This window comes from Colias philodice, chromosome 9 (genome assembly GCF_061535455.1).
Source record: "Colias philodice isolate Cphi_HAF_F1 chromosome 9, ilColPhil1 Martin Lab GWU primary, whole genome shotgun sequence".
Lineage (NCBI taxonomy): Eukaryota > Metazoa > Arthropoda > Insecta > Lepidoptera > Pieridae > Colias > Colias philodice.
Window position 1 is genome coordinate 8,492,541 of NC_143094.1, and position 22,360 is coordinate 8,514,900.

At 33.3% G+C, this 22,360-nt stretch overlaps 1 protein-coding gene across 4 annotated transcripts in view; it reads left to right on the top strand.

Moving 5' to 3' along the window:
• LOC149485986 (plasma membrane ascorbate-dependent reductase CYBRD1-like) overlaps positions 1-20,109 on the top strand; it is a 47,106-nt gene extending 26,997 nt beyond the window's left edge. For 3 of the 4 annotated variants that reach the window (XM_089698654.1, XM_089698657.1, XM_089698656.1), the window contains 4 exons: positions 13,835-14,070; positions 14,518-14,720; positions 15,881-16,050; positions 16,678-17,303. In XM_089698654.1, the coding sequence (XP_089554780.1) occupies positions 13,835-14,070; positions 14,518-14,720; positions 15,881-16,050; positions 16,678-16,831 (763 nt within the window). In that variant the 3' untranslated portion in view covers positions 16,832-17,303. Of the gene's footprint in view, positions 1-13,834; positions 14,071-14,517; positions 14,721-15,880; positions 16,051-16,677; positions 17,304-18,033; positions 18,249-18,332 lie in introns of those variants that run through there. The other variant, XM_089698655.1, reaches the window with a different exon arrangement.
• Positions 20,110-22,360: the final 2,251 nt, after the last annotated feature.

A 22,360-nucleotide genomic window follows, 5' to 3' on the forward strand; every position in this document is an offset into this window, starting at 1 on the left:
TATTGATATACCTATTGGATGCAAAGAAAGAAGCTTAAAAGCCAGCAGCACAATAAAACTGGCTCTAAGGCCATAAAAGAAGTATAAAAACTCGGGTCTCGAATGTTTCGGCAACAGCGTATTTTTGATGAGATTACCAAGCCCTGTAACAGTTGTATGGAGGATGTTCCACGATCAGTGAAGCGTGGGATATCGACGCGCGGCCATGGCGGCTCATTCAATTTAACGCCCCCGCGCCTCCGCCGCTGAATCCGCAATTAATATTATATAATATTAGCTCGATGAGGACACATTGTTCCGGTATTTCATTTATGTGCTTACACGTGCACGTTATACAGTTCAATTTAAATCTGAATTATAGTTAACGAATGAATACGGTCACACTTAACGCAGACAGCAGATCGTATCAGAGCTGATATTATAAGTAATATCTTTATTTCGCAATAGCCATAGTTTACTCTTGTAGGTAGTTTATTTGTACCATGTTTTTCTGAATAATAAAATAACGGTGTTGGGATTAAATTGCCTTATTCAAAGAACTTGCAATTGATTATGCTACTAAACGCTAGAACCAGAAGGTATGTACGGTTAACATAGTCCTATATCGGTTTAATAGTATTCAAATTATATTAGGTACGTGGTCGTAAAGATATATTCAGATTTATTACGTGAAACATATTTTGTTTTTATACAGCAGTTTGTTGCAGACTGGTACTACACTTTATATGCACTCATGAATTTTCATTGCTCAATACTATGTTGTTAAATATTCATTAAATGGATCCGACTTCAAGATTACAGCATACATGCTTTACGGCGTTGGCTTCGAAAGCGATTCCATGCTTTCGCTTGCGAGTGACGTTGCATAACTATAATTGTATAGTTTTACTGGAGCACTTCCTCATTAAGCGAACGGACGCGCTTTTGTCACTCGTCTGTACCTCGACGATTCATTTTTAATATCGATATAGTCGCTAGACACTCAGTATTTTTATACGCGAAATACATTTAAAAGAACAGCTATAGAAACGTTAAAGTAAACGCTTTCTGATCATAGACAATTATGATTACATTGGTGCATGCATTGATCTGAATTCGTGATTCAGTTTTTACTTTTTAACTACATAGTAAATTAGTAACATTTTAATGTCTATTTGCTCGTCACGTGCTAATAAATGTTTATATGCTACACTGTTTACGAAATGTCACTTTTTATAGTCATGTCTGTAAAAGTATAAATCATATATTTGTCTTTCATATGAGACAAATCCATAAAAATTTCAGTTCACACTCCCAACGCTGCATTCAATTTCAAAGGAAAATTCAAAACTTTTACCTCACACGTTTCCACTCAAATTAGATTTCTTGGAAGTCTTGTAGCTAGTAGCTTATTACCTCTGAGGGTAATGTGTCGCTGTCGCTAGAGACCTGTCATTACACTTTCTAGCTTCAAAAGGTAAGAGCTCCTCCTATGACAGCTTTCATAAGACTTTTGCGCACTACCCAAAGCTGGTATGATGAAAATGACATTGTATAAACTATATAACGAGTAATTCTTTCTTTATACACATTCTTCAAATTATATACTCAATACTTATCATATAATAGAATAAGAACAGAATGAATGGTCATCATTCATTCTGATTATAATGACCAATCAATTATTTGGAAAAAGTACCAAATATTTTATGCTTTGATTTTATGTTAATCAAGATGATGCAAACTCTTCACTTTACTAATTAAAGATTGAAAAGAGGATAATAGAGATACTTTTTAAATCAAACTATGAATTAAAATGTTCTACAAAGCTTGTAGACAGATTTTATATGTCTATCTCTATACTAGTATGTAACCTACATGTTGCAGGTCAGTTAAAGTGTACCTAATATTTCTGTATACGAATGTGACTTTTATCACACTGCAATAAGCCTTCTTTATGTACAAACCCATATTTAAGATCGGTGTCAGCTTTATTTACCCTGAAAGCATCGTAAATGTATGTTAGGAGAGCTAAAGTTTACAGAATATTCACGTACGAAAAATATTAACGTATAAAGAAAGAAAGAAAGAAAGAAAGAAAGAAATAAATTTATTGTCATTTAACAACACAATCTGCCACACAATATAACAAAATACATAAAAAAAAAAAAAAAAAAAAATTAAAACTAATTAAGTACCTCAAGACCCTTAAATTATATAGTTTTTTCAACATCAAAAGAAAAAGAAGGAGAAAAAAAAAAGGCCAAATCAATATACTGCGCGGCTCGTCGGTTGCTGACAAAAGGGGCTGACTCAGCAAATAGTTGTGTAAGAGCCAGGGCCCTTACACAACGCTGGTTTTCAGCAACCCCTTGTGACATATGGAGTAGACAGTACACTGTTTTTGAATTGTGTACATAACTAATAGAAAATTAAATAAATAAAATACATCTTATATATTTATGTATATATATATATATATACATATATTTAAATTAGGTAAAGATTACGGTGTGTCATGCATATACCATATATTATCTTATAATTATAATTATAGAATAGAGGAACATAACATAATGTAATATGTATATAAGTAGATACAAATAAAAATAAAATAGAGAGAAAATAATATAAATAGGTTTCAAATTAATTTTTTTTTTTTTTTTTTTTTTTTTTTAGATACTCTGCTCACCAAGGCTTAGTAATGTAATGTTTCAAAAATGTGTTTTTTATATTTTAGTCTAAAATTAGAAATTGATTTGATTTGTTTTAATGGTGGTGGTATATCATTCCAGCACTTGGTGGCATTGTATCTAAAACCTCCCCTGAAGGCAGTGGTGTGGTGTCTGGGCACTGACATAACTTGAAGCGCTGATCTTGTTTTGATATTTAAGTTATGTTGTCCAAGCCATTCTAGTTTTTGAACCGTTCAAAAGTTGAAACCGTGACATATTCTTATGTTTTCCATTACTTAGCGTAAATGTGTAAATAAATTTATCATTTAGATCGGTCCAAATGTGACCAAATTTATGGCGTAGGTTTACGTTTACGCTTGCTACTTAAAATGTAAATTAGATTTTTCCGCGAAAATATTCAAATTATCTGAGCAATGCTTTTAAATCTGTCTTGCCAAGGACCTACTATATACATACCTATAATAATATCAACTCGCAACTTTAATTTTCATAGACTAATTAAAAAGCAAAATTGTAAGGCAAGTACTTCTTATGAATTCAGTATTGAGTTTTAATTCCTTTAAGTTCTCAGCTTGGTCATTACGAGGCTGTCGGAGCTTTGGACTGAACTTCTGAGAAATTTCGAGTGAATGTGGTTAATTTAGCGGGTTTCCTTTAGTTTGTTAAATAATCCATCGATCTTTTGTTCAAGCGCTTTATAAGCTTTCTTGTACTAAAATAAGGTTGTACTTATAGAAGCCAAGAGGTAAGACGTTTATTGTTGTACTCGTAAGTCGTTGTACCATCTAGGCCAGGAGTACCATCGCTAATGGGTTCAATGACCGATCCCCCTTCCAATACTGAGACCCTGTACTACTACATTTCTCTATTTGCACATAGCAGACGTTTAAGTGGAACTGTTTGATGGATCATCGCTTGTCTTGCAAGTTTTTGTGAACTAGAAAATCGGTGCAATGTTAGAAAGCGAGTCTTTCTATTACATTTTCTTATCCATCCCGTAGCTTTTAAGTACATTGGTATGTACTTTATACTTTACTCAATGAATGTAAAGAGATTTATTAGTCATCGGAATTTGAGTGGTTTATATTACAAATTATAGTCTGTATATTTGTTTTTATACGCAATTGGAATAATGTAGAGAATGTGCAGTAATGAAAATAAATGCAATAAGTATAAAATACGGGATGAGTTTTGATCCATCAGTAATTAGGTACATTTTAATCAAAACATACATATTATACTACTACATACACAGTAGTATCTATAAATATACTATTTATGTCATGTCTTTTCATTACGGCTGAAAGAGCGACGGTTTTAATCTGAATTAAGCTTGCCAATTTACTCAATTATGTATCATAGAGCCAATTTGTTATGAATTGCGGTATTTCCTATTCATAACGTTGATCTTTTCAAAAAATATGTAAGATAAAAATATTATCAAATAAATTTATTATTAGATTTCGGAACGTGTCTAATCAAATGAGGCATTCATGGATTTTATCTTTTATAAAAGCTTATGTCGTATTATTATATTGTTAAGAGTAAGTAATTACTATAAAGAGATTGTTAAAATGCTGTAATATTATGCAAGGAATCCATGGTGTAATGTCCTTTACTTTCACGATTGACCTATCACGATTTGGTCAAGCAAGATAACTGTATCTTTAACAACTTGGCTTCTGCCATTTTCCTAAATTATATTTCCTACGTTATAAATATATGTTCTAAATCTAGATAGATACATACTTTTATTGATGATGGTCGTTAGGTATAAAAATCGATAAATAGTTAACATAAAAGCCAATATAAAGTTAATTAGTTTCGTAAAATGTTTTTACTACCACTCGATGTGTTTGTAATTGAGTTTCCGATTGGATTTCCGCTTTACTTCGAAGTTACAAACACATTTAAATTAACTCTTTCACCGATATATATTGAGACCAAATAAATTATTTTATAGCTAAAATTGAAATATAGTTTTCATATTATAATACTACATAATCATGATTCATGAGATACTTTATCGAAGTTTTTAATTTGGGTCAAATTGGAAAAAATATTCGAAAAAACTTACAACAGCTTCACGATGAGAAATGGTTTCTTTGTTTTATTTCACTTCGAGGTAACTAAATATATCGTAAAATAGTACGTTTTATTATTTATAAAATTGTTATGTAATACACATCCTTTAGTTTACCTTGCAGTTTTTAGTTCATGAACACATACAACACGATTAAACAATTTCATTATAAATATTGCAATTTGGTAGATATCTATTAGGCTTATAGATTTATATTTACAACATACACGCCATTTCTTATGTTCTTGATTTATATTCTTTTAGTATCACATTTTGCCATGTATGGGTGATACAATGTTCAAATATATTTTTCTTTACTTTTTAAAATATCACTTACAAAAAAGTAGCCAACGTTCCGTGACGCGTCTCCGCAACATCCGGCGACATCAATGATCGCGTCACTTGAGACTCCTTGCGGTCGTCTCTTATCACATAATGTTCCGTTGAGCATTTACCCTTATACTCAGGTTGCTTAGAAAAATGTCCATGTATTGTAACTCAACTATATTTCGTTGAGTGTAGTTGGTAACAATTAAATTGTATCCATTGTTGGGTATGTATTTGTTAACGAGCGCAGCAGCTAGGGAGCTCAAACTTTGATTCTAGTGTGATACTTCAAACTTTAGTATTTCATGTTGATAATCCCACAGGAAAAGTCTGGATTACTATCTGCTGTTTTTGAAGCATGTTCTGGATACGAAATACCGTCATAAGTGGAGCAGATTAAATTCGTGGAAATTCGCGTCTGAAAATTTTTGCGCTGCACGATCGTGTTAATAAAATTCTCCAAAGCAAAGTTAAGAAATAACGCTATATTTGAAGCGTTAGGGCGCTTGTGCACTACAAGGAATTTTACTGTCCGGCATTCCGATTTTTTACGGTCCGGTTTGGCATGAAAAATCCGATGAATTGGCTTGTGCACCTGTCCGTCTTTACTCGGATCAGTGCGGTACAGTTCAAGGAAGTTTGGCGGTAGAATGCTATCATATTTTTTTTGCATTTTACAAGAAACGAGTAAAAAATAGAAGATGAAATATTATATTACTTCGTAAGATATATTATTCTATAAAAAGTAAAGTTCCGTAAGAGATTTAAAATGCGTGTTTCACTTATTTATTTTAATCGGTGACGAGGAGCTAAAGCTATTCCCACTTGAACTTTAACTTACCAACACTTACTTAGATAATAATTATAGGTCAATGTATATAAAAATAACAATACCGACTTTTCAAATCACATTGCCAGCTAAAAGGAAGTAAAACAAGAGCTTGCTTTCAATTGGCATATGCTGTAAAAAGAGTAAAATCCAAGCAAGTGGGCATTCGAAAACAATTATATGTACAGCGACTCGTAGACACAAAAAACCATCCGGAATAGGGAAAAGTGAAATGTCGGACAGTAAAATTACGTATAGTGGACAAGCTAGCATTTAGATTAATGGCGTGCCATACCGGACCGTAAAAAATCGGAATGCCGGACAGTAAAATTACTTGTAGTGCACAAGCGCCCTTATAATGTAAAATTCATGTTGAATTTCGAGTTGTTTCTTTCAAAATAAGTTTGAACTTTTCTGTCTGGATATTCAATTTTAATAAAAGACGAAGATTCTATCTTCAAAAACTCTAGCTACAGTTGTAATTTAACTTCAGCTAAAGCACTTAATTAGTAGAGTACCGAGCCACTGAAAATGATAAAACAATTTTATAAATTCATAATTTTTCATTTAAAAATTACCTTAAAGGAGATAATTTTCCAGGTTTAATACCCGAGATACCCACATACATAATTTTAATTTCAAAGCTAGATACATAAGTAGCCGAAAGATATGCGCGTCGGTGATGATAAAATGTACAAATATTTATATTAATGATAATACGAAATAGATGGTAGAATAAATAAATAATACCTACGTCGTATTCACAGACCCTTGGTGTCATCTTGCAAGATCGTCTTTCAATTACGTCCTGTCCGCCAGCTAGCAATTTAATACACTAATAGGATAGTACTCCAATAATATTGTGACAGTTCGTTCGTTGGAGTGACAGTACACAATTCACAAATATATTGAAATTTTAAATTCATAAAGTTCGAAAAGTATTACGGAAACTAATAAATATTGTGTAACTATAGCAGGACTTCCACATAAAGTGTTATCTTCGTCAAATATAGTGTATCAGTGCAAATAATCAGTATAAAGTGTACGGCAAAAGAACGGCTGACAGATCTACCCGCCATATTGTGATCGCGGTGAATGTTTAACCATTGTTTAAACGGTAAAAATTCTGTGCATATTAAATAACCTGTGATAATATAATCGCTGCAACATTGTAATTACTATTCAAAAAAAGATTGAATAAAACTAAAATATAATAGTTCCTCCTTGTGATATTGAAGGATACTTTTTGAAACATACATAACCTAATAAATATGACGAATAAGTGCAAATCGTGCGGCAAATTCTACGCTAGCGCTGATGGCGTTAAATGCAACAAGTGCAATGTTACATATCACCATCTATGTCACAAACTAAGCCCCGACGCACGAACAAATAAACACTGGATCTGCAAGTCATGTAAGCCAAAGCTGTGTCGACCGGTTGACTGCGAACGTTCTCGCGACGATGACAACGACGACTTCCAGGATACCGAACAACGGGAATCACTCTCCCTAGTGCAGGAAATAAAATTACTACGGACTGAGCTCTCCAGTTTTCGGCAGGAGATGACGCGCTTATCGGCGTTGGTTAATGAGTTTGGCTCGAGGCTGGACGGTATTGAAGAGCGAGTCACGCAATTGGAGGAGTTTCCCGCATCTATACAGACACAACAAAAGCACAATGAGGCACTTATATGTACGGTCGAAGAATTAAAAAGACAATTAAACGACTCAGAGCAGGAAAAATTACTCAATGATGTGGAAATATCCGGGATATCTGAAAGTAGTGGCGAAAATGTCATGCACATCGTCGTTGCTCTTGCACAAAAGGTAGGCGTTACGATTTCTGCAAATGATATTGTGGTCGCGGAACGACGCGGGGCACGGCGCGCGGCGGAGGAGGGGAGTGTTGCGCGAGCTCGTCCGATCGTGGTCCGCCTCACGCGGCGCAGCATGCGAGACGAGCTGCTTCATGCGGCGCGGGTGCGGCGCGGCGCGGACACAGCGGGGACAGGTATCGGCGGCCCAACAAAGCGCTTCTACATCAACGAGCGACTTACCTATGATAATCGCAAATTGTTCCACTTAGCACGTGAGCAACTATCTCGTGATAAGAACTGGCGCTTTGTGTGGACAAAAAAAGGCCGTATATTTGCTAGGCGAGATAGTACGTCTGAGATGCATATAATTAGATCGGTGCAAGATGTCAGAAAGTTTTTTGCTTAAAATTGTTTTTTGTGCAACAAGACCTTATGTACAAATCCTATATTGGTTGTGTCACGGTTTTTTTGTACAATATAAATTATAATTTTAAATTTTGTTTAGATATTAGTATAACATGCAATACTGTATTGTCAGGTGTTACTTTTTTTGCTCATAATATATTTTATTGTTTCATTTTAATGTGTCCATGTAGTCGCCTTATATTGTCTTTATGTTCTTGTTTAAAATTGTTATTTGTGCAACGAGACCTATTGTACAAATTCTATGTCGGTTATTATATATTGAGTTATAAGTTTAAATTTTGTTTAGTTACAACTATAAGTATAACATGCAATATTGCATTGTCAGGTGTTACTTTTTTTGCTTATAATAATATATTTTATTGTTTCATTTTAATGTGTTCATGTAGTCGCCCTATATTGTCTTTATGTTCTTGTTTAAAATTGTTATTTGTGCAACGAGACCTATTGTACAAATTCTTTGTCGGTTATTATATATTGAGTTATAAGTTTAAATTTTGTTTAGTTACAACTATAAGTATAACATGCAATTTTGCATTGTCAGGTGTTACTTTTTTTGCTTATAATATGTTTTATTGTTTCACTTTAATGTGTCCATGTAGTCGCCTTATATTGTCTTTATGTTCTTGTTTAAAATTGTTATTTGTGCAACGAGACCTATTGTACAAATTCTTTGTCGGTTATTATATATTGAGTTATAAGTTTAAATTTTGTTTAGTTACAACTATAAGTATAACATGCAATATTGCATTGTCAGGTGTTACTTTTTTTGCTTATAATAATATATTTTATTGTTTCATTTTAATGTGTTCATGTAGTCGCCCTATATTGTCTTTATGTTCTTGTTTAAAATTGTTATTTGTGCAACGAGACCTATTGTACAAATTCTTTGTCGGTTATTATATATTGAGTTATAAGTTTAAATTTTGTTTAGTTACAACTATAAGTATAACATGCAATTTTGCATTGTCAGGTGTTACTTTTTTTGCTTATAATATGTTTTATTGTTTCACTTTAATGTGTCCATGTAGTCGCCTTATATTGTCTTTATGTTCTTGTTTAAAATTGTTATTTGTGCAACGAGACCTATTGTACAAATATTTTATCGATTATAATATATTGAGTTATAAGTTTAAATTTTGTTTAGTTACAACTATAAGTATAACATGCAATATTGCATTGTCAGGTGTTACTTTTTCTGCTTATAATATATTTTATTGTTTCATTTTAATGTGTCCATGTAGTCGCCTTATATTGTGTTTATGTTTTTGTTTTGATCTCATACTAGAATACATAACATTAAGTAAATTACAATCTGATACATGTATACTGCGCGGCCATCATTCTAATACTTTGAATTGCACTTGTACTTTGAACCTAAATTATGATTTAATTTTTAAAACTATTTTATTATTAACTATATATGTATCTTATTTATATAACTTTAACTACTTATATCCTAGAAATGACAACTTCACATTGGTTAACCTTCACATACATAACAGTAATATATATTTTACTTCTTATTATTTTGTTAAATTTGATCTTTATTTATTTCTAATCAGCTTATGTATTTATTATATTGAATACTTGTATAGTATTTCTTTTGTAATATTGTCACTGCATAATGCCTTCTAAAAATAAACTAAAAATTGGTCTTCTCAATCCAGGCTCTCTTGGTTCTAGGCATGATGAATTCGTAGTAGCTATGCAGCGTCATGCTGTAGATTTAATGGCCATCAATGAGACTTGGTTGCGTACAGGGGAGGAAGGGCGTGCGCCAGCACTTCCAGAGTACAGGCTCAGGCACATCCCGCGCCCAGCGAGTGTCCGCTCGCGCGGCGGGGGGGTGGGTTTCTATATTAGAAAGGGTCTCACAGCGAGAGTTTTATCACATCCATCGTGTTCGACAGTGGAGCAGATGTGGCTTAAGCTAACACTCCAAGGTAAGACTGCGATTATTGGCACCGCTTATCGTCCGCCTTGGTTGGAACCCGATTTATTTTTTAATACTTTATCAGAAACGATAGGTTCATTCTTATGGGCAGATTATTTGGTTTTATTAGGGGATTTCAATATAAACAGTTTAGATCGAAATCACCCAAATGTTAAGAAGCTAGAACTATTTCTAACCACTTTTAACCTCGTTCAACATATTACGACGCCTACACATTTTACTGCTCAGTCAGAGACTCTAATTGATTATGTATGTACTAATATACCCATAAAAAATTTAACTGTAGACTTTATAGAATCACTAAGCAGTCATGCTTTTATAAGCTGCGTCTTAAATATTCCTAAAGATAAATTACATCCCAAATGTGTATTGTATAGACCTATCAAAAATATTGACATAGACTCTTTCAAACAATCTTTAGATAATATATTATGGAAAAAGCTAATGTTACTTGATAATATCAACGATCTAGTTTTTAATTTTACGTATTGCATAATATCACTATTTGATTTTTATGCCCCGAAAAAATATATAACGATAAGAAACTCTAGTCATCCATGGATAACATACAATATTAAAATGATTATGAGGAAGCGAGACGAGGCACATATTTTGGCCAAGCGGAGTAAGCTTGATGTGCATATTAAAGTGTATAGAGAAATGAAACAATATGTAATAGAGGCTCTTGATAGGGAAAAGCAGGCATATTTTAGTACATATGTTAATAACAATAGAAGCAAACCTGTAAAAATGTGGAAACATATAAAAGATAATATACAGTCTCAACCTAACCGAGACAGTGTTTTGCCTCCACATTTAAATGATCCCAATAGTATAAATTCACACTTTCTTAACCTTTCGTATACTGGTCATATTTCTATATCTTCACTTACATATTTTGAATTTCATCGTCATAGCAGTGCAGTCTTCAATTTTGAGCCAGTTGATGAAAAAATTGTACTTAACGTCATAAATGAAATAAAATCACATGCTGTTGGTGCGGACGATGTTTCTCTTGATATGTTGCTTCTCACCCTGTCTCATACACTGCCTATACTGACACATATAATTAACACCTCGTTTAAGACAAATTCTTTTCCTGACCTGTGGCGACATGCGCTGGTGCGGCCTTTGCCCAAAAATGAAAATCCAATAAATTACACTGACCTACGCCCGATAAGCATTCTTCCCTGCCCATCCAAGATACTCGAAAAAATTGCTCATAAACAACTAATGCGTTTCCTGGAAGCTAATTCGGTGTTACCAGATAAGCAGTCCGGTTTTAGGAAAAATAGGAGTACGACCACCGCGTTACTCGATGTCGTTGATGATATCTTGGCCGCTCAAGATGAGGGAATGGTTACTATGTTGGTGCTTCTTGATTTCTCACGTGCCTTTGACTCCATAAATATATCCTTATTGCTCTCTAAGCTCTCTTATTATGGTATTAGTCCGGAAAGTGTAAAATGGTTTAATAGCTATCTAAGTCAAAGAACTCAAACTGTTGAAGTCACCAGTGATGATGGAAAATCAAAATTCTCATGCCCTCTTCCTATCGAGACTGGAGTTCCCCAGGGATCGATTCTGGGACCACTCTTATTTATTTTATACACCGCTGACTTACAGACCACCATTAAACACAGCAAATTTCAAATGTACGCAGATGACACACAGCTTCATATTTCATTTTATCCCAAAGATATTAGGCATGCAACTACTCTTCTAAATGCTGACTTAGAACGAATCTACAATTGGTCACAACGAAATTCTTTGATTTTAAATGCATCAAAGACTAAATATATGTTACTTGGTAGTCCTAAGTCAATTGCAGCGGCTGAGCAGTATAGTGTTAGGGTTATGATTAATAGCGTCGATATTGAAAGGGTAAAAGAGGCTCGTAATCTGGGAGTGATATTGGACGAACATCTAAGGTTTGAAAGACATATTAACAATATTATATCTAAATGTTTCTATAGGTTGAAAATGTTATACAGGATAAGGCGGTACTTGACTACTGAACTCAGGGTAACCTTATGTGAGGCTCTGGTATTATCAAAATTAAATTATTCTGATTCGTTGTATGGCCCTAGGCTCCTCTATAAAACTAAGTGCTCCATACAACGCGTGCAAAACGCGTGCGCTAGGTACTGTTGGAATATTCCACCAAGAGAGCATGTCAGTCCATATCTTAGAGAGGCTAAAATCTTGAACATGGAAGCTCGGAGGCGTCTGCACCTTGGTATATTACTCTTTGGTATAGTCAATTTTAAAACTCCCCAGTACCTATACACAAAACTAGAATGGCTTGGACAACATAACTTAAATATCAAAACAAGATCAGCGCTTCAAGTTATGTCAGTGCCCAGACACCACACCACTGCCTTCAGGGGAGGTTTTAGATACAATGCCACCAAGTGCTGGAATGATATACCACCACCATTAAAACAAATCAAATCAATTTCTAATTTTAGACTAAAATATAAAAAACACATTTTTGAAACATTACATTACTAAGCCTTGGTGAGCAGAGTATCTAAAAAAAAAAAAAAAAAAAAAAAAAAAAATTAATTTGAAACCTATTTATATTATTTTCTCTCTATTTTATTTTTATTTGTATCTACTTATATACATATTACATTATGTTATGTTCCTCTATTCTATAATTATAATTATAAGATAATATATGGTATATGCATGACACACCGTAATCTTTACCTAATTTAAATATATGTATATATATATATATATACATAAATATATAAGATGTATTTTATTTATTTAATTTTCTATTAGTTATGTACACAATTCAAAAACAGTGTACTGTCTACTCCATATGTCACAAGGGGTTGCTGAAAACCAGCGTTGTGTAAGGGCCCTGGCTCTTACACAACTATTTGCTGAGTCAGCCCCTTTTGTCAGCAACCGACGAGCCGCGCAGTATATTGATTTGGCCTTTTTTTTTTCTCCTTCTTTTTCTTTTGATGTTGAAAAAACTATATAATTTAAGGGTCTTGAGGTACTTAATTAGTTTTAATTTTTTTTTTTTTTTTTTTTTTATGTATTTTGTTATATTGTGTGGCAGATTGTGTTGTTAAATGACAATAAATTTATTTCTTTCTTTCTTTCTTTCTTTCTAATAATATCTAATTGGATATTATAGCTTGGCAGAAAATATTTAAAAAATTGATTATTTCCATGTTTTAAAAAATATTCCTATTCTTAGAAGTTAATTTTCCGAGGCATAAGCTTGAAGTGTCTTGAAGTGTATATTTACTGGATTAATCTTAATATAATTATGAGGCTATTATAAACTTGCCCTTTATAAGACAAAGCCGTGAAGCTAAACTGTAAATGCCTTTTTATTTTTAAATATAGGAAAAGTTCATAAGCCTCCGATTTCATAATAGTTAGTGTGGGCTTATGAAATATACGAGTATTATTTCTGATATTAATAGTTTCGTGTAGTAGATAGGTATTTGTAAATAAATATGATAATTTTCACAATTTATGATCTCCAAATTCTTTAGAATCATAGAGTCTACTCTACGATTCTTTCATTTAACACTGGACACTAGTAGAATAATACCTACCTTCCATAAGAAACCAACTGTCACGTATTTGTTACCTCAATATTCCCTAATTATTCTGCAATTTCTACAAACCACGTCATATTTCCCATTTCACATTAACAGTATTTTATACAGAAATCTCAAATTTCCAGACAACGTAGCCGTTCGTACGACTCCGACGACGAAGAGAGGGGAGCATGCGAGTGGTGCGAGTACGCCCTGGTGATCACACTAGCGACCATCCTGCTGATCGGGGTGTCCGCGCTGACCGTCTTCTGGATGGTCTACTACCGCGAGGGCTATGGCTGGGCTGACGACATACCGGAGAAACAATTCAACCTGCACCCGACGCTGTCGATCGCTGGCTTCATCACTTTCTGCGGATTCTGTAAGTTCTAAATTATCTGTGGTTTTAATGTTGACACGTTTTCAAACGTATCGTATATTTTTTTCGAGTATAACCTTACTTACTTTTACAGTTGAAACGTTATTATACTTACTTAGTAAAAGCTTTTTCATTAATGTATTTTCTGCATAAACGGACAGCATTGAATTTGATTGATAACTTTTTAGCTAAAAACTTAAAAAGCTTCATAGAGCTGAGCCTAAGTTCAAGTACCCAATTTGTCTGATCCGTCTTAGCAAACGGCCGACATATTATTAATTATTATGTTAAAATTACTTATTCAAAAGCTAATGGTTCGAATAACTTTCATAAGTTGTAAGCTCTATATTACCTACGCCAGAATAGAAATAAAAGTTTACTAGTTTATACTCATGAACCAAAACCCTCTATGCGTCGGTCTATCTATATTTTGCAATCTTTATTTTCCAGCGGTATTGCTGTTCTGCATCTGCCGGTGCTTCAGGAGGATCTATGTGAAGCTGCTTCACGCGATATTCCACGCTCTAGCGTTCCCATGCATCGTGATAAGCTTTCTGGCAGTCCTCGACTTCCACAATAAGAAAGGCATCAACAATTTCTACTCGCTGCATAGCTGGATCGGATTTGTTGCTATGGGATTGTTTGGATTACAGGTACAGTCAAGAGTATTTAATTTTGTTTTGGATCGTTGTTTTGTCGCATAAAAGGAAACATTACAAACGCTCATCTACTATAATGAACCAAATAGTGGCCCTCCTTCAGCAGTTTAGTATGAAAGCAGGCTCGTAATTACCATGTAAATAAAGTAGATATTAGTTGACGTAAGAAATTACCGAGCTTTTGAATAAAAAATATTTTTTATTCAAAAGCTCACTACCAATACATATGTATTAGGATTTTTAACTTCCACCTGCCTTAATTGATTCAAATTCAAATTCAAATTCAAATTTCATTTATTTACAAGAATGTAGTTACAAAAAAGGTGTTATTACAATGTTAACGCGCTAATACATTCTACCCATTTTCTGGGTGTGCAAATATTTAAATGGAAATAAGTTAAATTACACTACACCAACACTACACAAATTCTTCGCGTCACTAATCACTATTGTTAAACGTCACTAATTCTTCCTTGTCACAGATTCCGCAATGTAATAAGTTCTTGAATATCATAAAATTGTTTCTCCATTAACCATTTCGTCAGTTTCTTCTTAAATATATTTGCTGGGAGATCCTTAAAGTTATCCGGTATTTTATTATATATTGTAATAGTCATAAATATCACACTATTTTTTGCTTGATTTATTCTACATGTTGGAAAGTGCAGTTTATTTTGATACCTCGTTAACATATGCGAATTTACTTCTCCTTTCTTTTTAAAATATTCTGGGTGGTATTTAACAAATAAACATACTTCTCTTATATATATGCAGGTCAGTGTAAGGATACGTAATTTACCGAACATTGGTTTGCAACTGTCCCTTTGATGTAATCCGCACAGGGCTCGGATACATTTCTTTTGTGCCACAAATACTTTCCGCACCTCGCAAGACTGTCCCCAAAGAATTATTCCGTAAGATAGTATCGACGATATATATGCATGGTAGGCATTTATTGCAGCATTCATAGATACAGTATCTCTTAGGCGACGTAATACATAAACGAAACGATTTATCCTATCACAAATATATTCAATATGACTGTCCCATTTTAGACCTTCGTCTACCAGAACACCTAAGAATTATGATACTTGATACTTACCCAAAAGAATGACCACATTTCAGAATCTAATTTATATCCATACCAATTCCAGTACGCAGTAGGATTCTTCAGTTTCCTCCTGCTGCTGATATGCAGCAAGGGCACGGCGTCGTTCCGCGCGTCGCTGGTGCCCGTACACGCCGCGTTCGGCGTGCTCACCTTCGTGCTCGGCGTTTGCGCGTGTCTCACCGGTCTTACTGAGAAGGCTCTTTTCACTCTTGGGTACGTACGTTACATTCAGACCATTCACTGTTACACTACATCACATATACGTCATTTACTACACGGCTAACATTAAGTGTGAAATAAGTTTTTTGTTACAAATAATGGGTTCTTTAAATTTAACAAAATTTAAAGGTAATTTTGGATTTGAATTTACGTAAAAATAAAGACATGTTTTGGTTAAGGTTGCACTAATGTGAGCATAAGCATGAAGGAAAAAATATTATACCTATTTATTGGATGATATATTAAGTATCATGAATCATACTTATCACCATTTTAATCACCAAAACAAATTGCAATCAATTCACACTTTGTATGATTTTCTTCAGTAACTCTACAATCCTGGGAGAGTTCAGGTAATTAATGATTTTAGAACGAATGTCAACTTACAGAGCATGATCGTAGTTTTATGGGGTCATAGAACATCTGCAGCATGATTGTTTATCATTCTTATTTAGTTGTCTTGTATCGTTAGCCTCAAAAATATAGCTCTATTTCTATACGCTTGCTTGTCATATTATGTTATTTCTATTAAATGTTTCGTATAAATCGTGGCGTGAATAGACCTATATGTTTGGGCGCATTGTCGTGGCGTGTGCTTGTAAGTTCGTCTACCATTCACAGCGCGGAGCGCTACAGTGGGTTGCCGGATGAAGCGGTGGTTATCAACGTCATTGGCGTCACGATCGTCGCCATTACCGCTGTACTTATGTACATCCTCTCGAGGGACAAGTTCCGACCACAGTCCCGCGATCGGAGAGTCTCCGTCGATCTTTGATTCATTTGTCGTATATACTCTAGTATATATCATTCAAGTGATTTTCTTGGTTCGCGAGTGTGTTGAAGAGTTTACAGCGATTGAAAAGTTGTTCATTATTTTATTTCCGTTTATTCACGTGTTTACTGACTCGCTCTATATTAAATTTTATTTCAGTGAATGATGAATAAATCGCTTTTAAAATTCGCTGTAAAGTCTTCAACTTCTATGTGGTACACTTTCTCAAATTTCATTCTGTAAACACAAAATGCATATTAGATTCTCTTTCATTCTTTAGTCTATCATGTAAAATGTGTATGTAGTACCTAAATACGTACAAATAAGGAGGCTTATGTTAGATTAAATGTTATTTGTAACTTAGAAATTGGTCTGTATCAGATCAGTGTTAAGTTAGAATTGAATTTACGATAGTATTCATTTATATTTTAACTCTCATTGTTTATTTATGGTAATAAAAAATATATAATTCAAACAGTGTTTTTACTTTGTTTGCTCTATGTATATTGATCCTTCCTGTTATATGTTTTATGCTAATTATTCGCTTTTGTATGTTTGCATGTGCCTGAATCATTTTTATATGTTGCTTTTATCATGTATCTATATAAAATATTAATATAATATTTAAGGAATATTATAGCATACCAACTATAGTGGGTTTTTAAAGTAGATACATTGCCCAAATATTACAAATGCATTTTATTATTTGCAGTTGTGTAATAATGATAAAGTGCTGTTAAAGTGCTGTTAAACTAATAAGTTAATAACAATTTAATTTTCTAGTATCTTGTAAGGCTTTGTTTATTTTTCACGCAATTAACATTAAGTGGGATTGCATCTGACTATTAAATAAATAATATTTTAGAAATTGATTTTATGAAATTATTTGATAATGTTTAACTTTGTTTAAGTCCTAATAAGCCACATATTAAATATCCCTTTTGAAGTCAAGCGTTCTGACAGTTTTTATTTTTATGTTTGCGCATTAGTTCTCATCCCTCTTATTAGAATATTATTTTATAATATTCTATCCATCCAGTAAGTAACTTACCTTTATGGATGGATACAAAATTAGAATCCAATTTTGCGGGTAGCTGTCAAAACGAATCAAAAGGGAAATTTAACTCAAACGTAACGTTAAACCTTGCGTTAAACGTTAGTCACTTCCAATCCCGCTCACTAACAATGGGGCATGCGGTGTGCAGGAGCGAGACGTACTCCACGCTGCCGCCAGAGGGCATTGTTATCAACGCGATCGGCATTTCCGTGGTCGCAGTCGCCATACTCGTGCTGTACACCGTGCGCGGCACCGGCGGCTACCGCCTGCGCAAAGTCGCGCAACACCCCAGCTAAATATACTACGACTATCCGAACCGACTTCTCGTATAACTGTATTATAATTTAACTGTATTCCCATAAGTTTATCTTTCAGTATTATATACTACGACTATCCGAATCCAACTTCTCGTATAACTGTATTATAATTTAACTGTATTCCCATAAATTTATCTTTCAGTATTTACTATTTAGTATTTACCACTTGTGTTCCGCTTTCTGGATTGATGCTTGTTCATGGTCAATTGTGTTGCGTTCCTGAATTATGAATGATTTGATATTCAATATTGTTATAGAGGAATTATGTAAATATTTGTTTGGTCGCTTCTGATTAATGAAGATACGAAATACATGATCGATGGTGAATATTCAATTATTAGGAAAATATAATTTTAAATTATTAAGCTCAATTTGTTGACTTTAGGTTAAACAAATTTTATCTTGATGAAATTATCTTGCGGTTGTGCGTTGTTCTATTTAAAAGATTATATACCTTTATCATTGTGTATTAATTCCGATATTATTTTATTATGGACTTTTTAATTATTGTATAAAGCATGTTTTAAAGGCTCGTTATCGTTGGCAAAACTATCGACGAGGTAATATAACTTGTGGAGCGCTGTAAGTTCTGTATTCATTGAGGTCCCAATTAAAGCTTCGATAACAATAATATAAGTATAAAATTGTTTAAGTAGGTGTAGGTATTTGCTGGCCGAGTAGGATTAAGGGGCGGAGTCCACCAAAACGCAGACAGATCTCTGGAGTGAACAAAATATATAAGAAACTACAATTATTTCTTTCCCGAGCAATTTAACATTAACAAGCAATTTAGTGGCCATATATTATTTAGGTACAGAGCTCAGTACCGTTATTTATAGGTGTAACGAATAAGACGCATAGAAGTAATATAATTTGTATATAATTTTACCCTAATGGATGTAATGTGCGAGTGTTTGATAGATGTAGTTTGTGACGGATTTGTAGCGTAAATATTTATTGATCGATAGTGAGTAGTGCGACATTACAATATAACTAGTACCGTATACATATTGCGACTAACCATATAAAATCTATACGAATATTTCTGACAATTTTTAAAGTTTTTAACGTATTGCATGATTTCATAAAACTGCTATAAATTTAAAGTTTTATACGATATTTGGATGTAGTTCTACAATATTCTCTAAAAGTTAACGTATAAGTAAAGTGTTCAGGTTGCCAAATTCGATGTATCGTCTGGTAATACATATTTAATCATTAATTATTATAATACGTGTAGATGTTTAAATATAACTATAGGATAATGCTCAATGTATTTATACGCGGAGTAAACATTATTCCTTTGTGTAGACGATTGAGAGATTTTTCTATTATTTGGAACATTGTTTGTATTAAAATTTTTCTATATTGCATTCCATTTGTGAGTTGGACACTCAAAATATCGTTTTATGAAAATATACAATCCACACGAAGACTGTAATCTTAAGTAGAACGTGTATTATTAAATGTTATAAGTTTTGCTGAGATGCAGAATGTTTACAATTTTTAAAATATTTACAAACGAATATTTGGATCCCTTTGCAACATCGGGGCCAACTTTTGAGACATTTAGACACCTATTTTGGTTGTTATTCCAATTTAACTAGTTGTCTTTGCAATAAAACCAAACATGAAAGTACCTGCTTGTTACGACGTTGATATAATTAATATACAATATAAATAGTTTCAATAAATATTAGCTAATTATAATAGACTTATGTAAAACCAACAGTTAAATAATGAATTCTTAAACGTTGTTTGAAATTTCCACAACTTGGATATAATTTCGTAACATTTGTTATGTTGATTACAGTTGTATTGGTTATTATGAATTTTATCACTGTTTTACAATTTTTAAATATTTATATGCATTCTTAATGGTACATTAAAATACATATTGTATGAATTGTTGTTGTTTCATTTGAATTCCTGATTTACCCAAAATATATCTACTTTTTCGTTTTTACTTAACCAAAAAACATTTCAGAATATCATTAAAATGTACGAGAATGCACGAAGGTAAATTACGATAAAAAATCGCTATACTCAATGATAGGAAATAATGAGACAAGTCATTTCATAGGTAATATTATTTATTTGAATCGACACAGTAAACATAAAGCGATATGGAACAATTATTCAAGCTCACTGCAAATTAGGCATCTCACATTGGCATTTAAAAATAACGAACTATGGTTATCATACAGGACACAGAGGCGGCTCGTGACAAAATTTTATGGGTGTTCACTTGAAATAAAACACTGAAAATACATGGTGTAAAGCAGTACATTTATCAATAAAATTACTTATAAAGGAAATACATACGTCTTTCTTTTTGGTGTGCAAAAATATCTATAACTTAAAGCGACAAGACATTCGTAAATGTCTGTTGTTGCTTTCATCACAACCACACAACCACGGTGTTTTCACATAATATTGTTCGGATTTAAACACACGCGTATATGTTTTCGTTTTTGTCGTACATTTTTGCGTAAGGTCAAGTTCAGGCCGTGGCAGTCCCTTAGCTTTCAATTCGAGCCGAATTTGTAACGTTTTAACACACTTTTTAATGAACGCCACATTATAATTATTGTTCATTTTCACACTCACAAGTAATACTGATAACTACAGACTATTTCAACACGTATCTTATGATTTTAATTAGAAAATTCCCGAATTTGCATTCGCGCGCGTGCATTGAAGTTGACTCGAGAGTCGAGTGTTTGTTTATAATATAGAGAGTGGCAACATCGCTGTCCTGTGTACGGGCGCCCAGGCGCGGTGGTAAAAACGAACCGGCAACGTTTGCGGGAGCGGCGCTCCGAATTTTGCTATTTTTCCATAGAAAATCTTCTGTTTCACGCGCGCAGGGCACTGGCAAACCCTCTCTTTCACTCCCATTGGATTTCGTATTAGGAAATGTACTAAATATTTTTTCATTGGAGCGCAATTGTGAGCGCACCGCTTCGCGCGTTACTGTATAATTATTCAGGTGTATGGAATGATGGAATGATGGATATATTCATTGGTATTGACAGTAGTTTTTTACGATTACGATTGATTTTAAATAGTAATAATTAATATTAATAATGAAATTAAGGAGTATGATTTTATTATAATTATTTATGGGAGTTCACTGCACCAGCGCTCCTTAGGGCGAGCCGCCTCTGACAGGACATGATAATAATCCTTTAAAACGTTATTACATAATATATCTCTCTCTTTCTACACGAAATAAGTTCGAGCCTCGACCATCAGTTTTCTCACACACTTTTTAAATAACTTGGGTAGTTTTGTCATAGTTAAAGCGCTTCTAGTGGCCATGTGAAAAACTAAAATAGATATTGCAATAAAATTGATAATAAACTTTTTTCAAAAGTACTACTCATCTTTTATATATCAAGTCTATCGTAAGTATAGAGGTATCTATACATACAAACAAAATTAAAAATATTGTATTATTTAGTAACTAGCTATGCTCCGCGGTTTTACCCACATTGCCCCGCTTCTTGTGGTCTTTGCAAGATGATTATGCGCTAATAGTTGACGAGATTAGCGCGTTCGAACAAACGAACTCTTCAGCTTTATAATATTCATATAGATGTGACAAAATTTTATGATAACAATAATTGAAATTAAACTTCATGGTCACACCGTCTCATTTACTTTCTTCCAATGCTTCTTTCAATCCCTCAATCATATCTAATCAGCATTATAAATAGCCAATGTGAGAATCTATTATATCCATACACTTACTTGAAAACTGTTTCTAAATGTAGAGAAAAAATACGATCATTGTAACATTACATGCATCACAGGACAAATTACCACAGATAATTAAATGCATCAATATCCACAGATACACATCTAATATTTACACTAGCAAGAATTAGAGATAATAAAATTTGGCACGACGATTGTCGTTTATATTAAACAGTATTAAAATATGTGTTTTACGTTCGTTGAGAGTTGATAATATGACGAAGAATTTTGTAATAAATCTGTCGCTAATTTGAAAATGTTATACTTGGATTTATATATTTTATCAACTCTCGTCGAACAAGCTTTAATTGTAATTCTTGTTTCAATATCATCAAGAGATTTCAAATTGTTAAACTTTGATAAACATAATCGATAAAGCTATAATAAAATATTTAT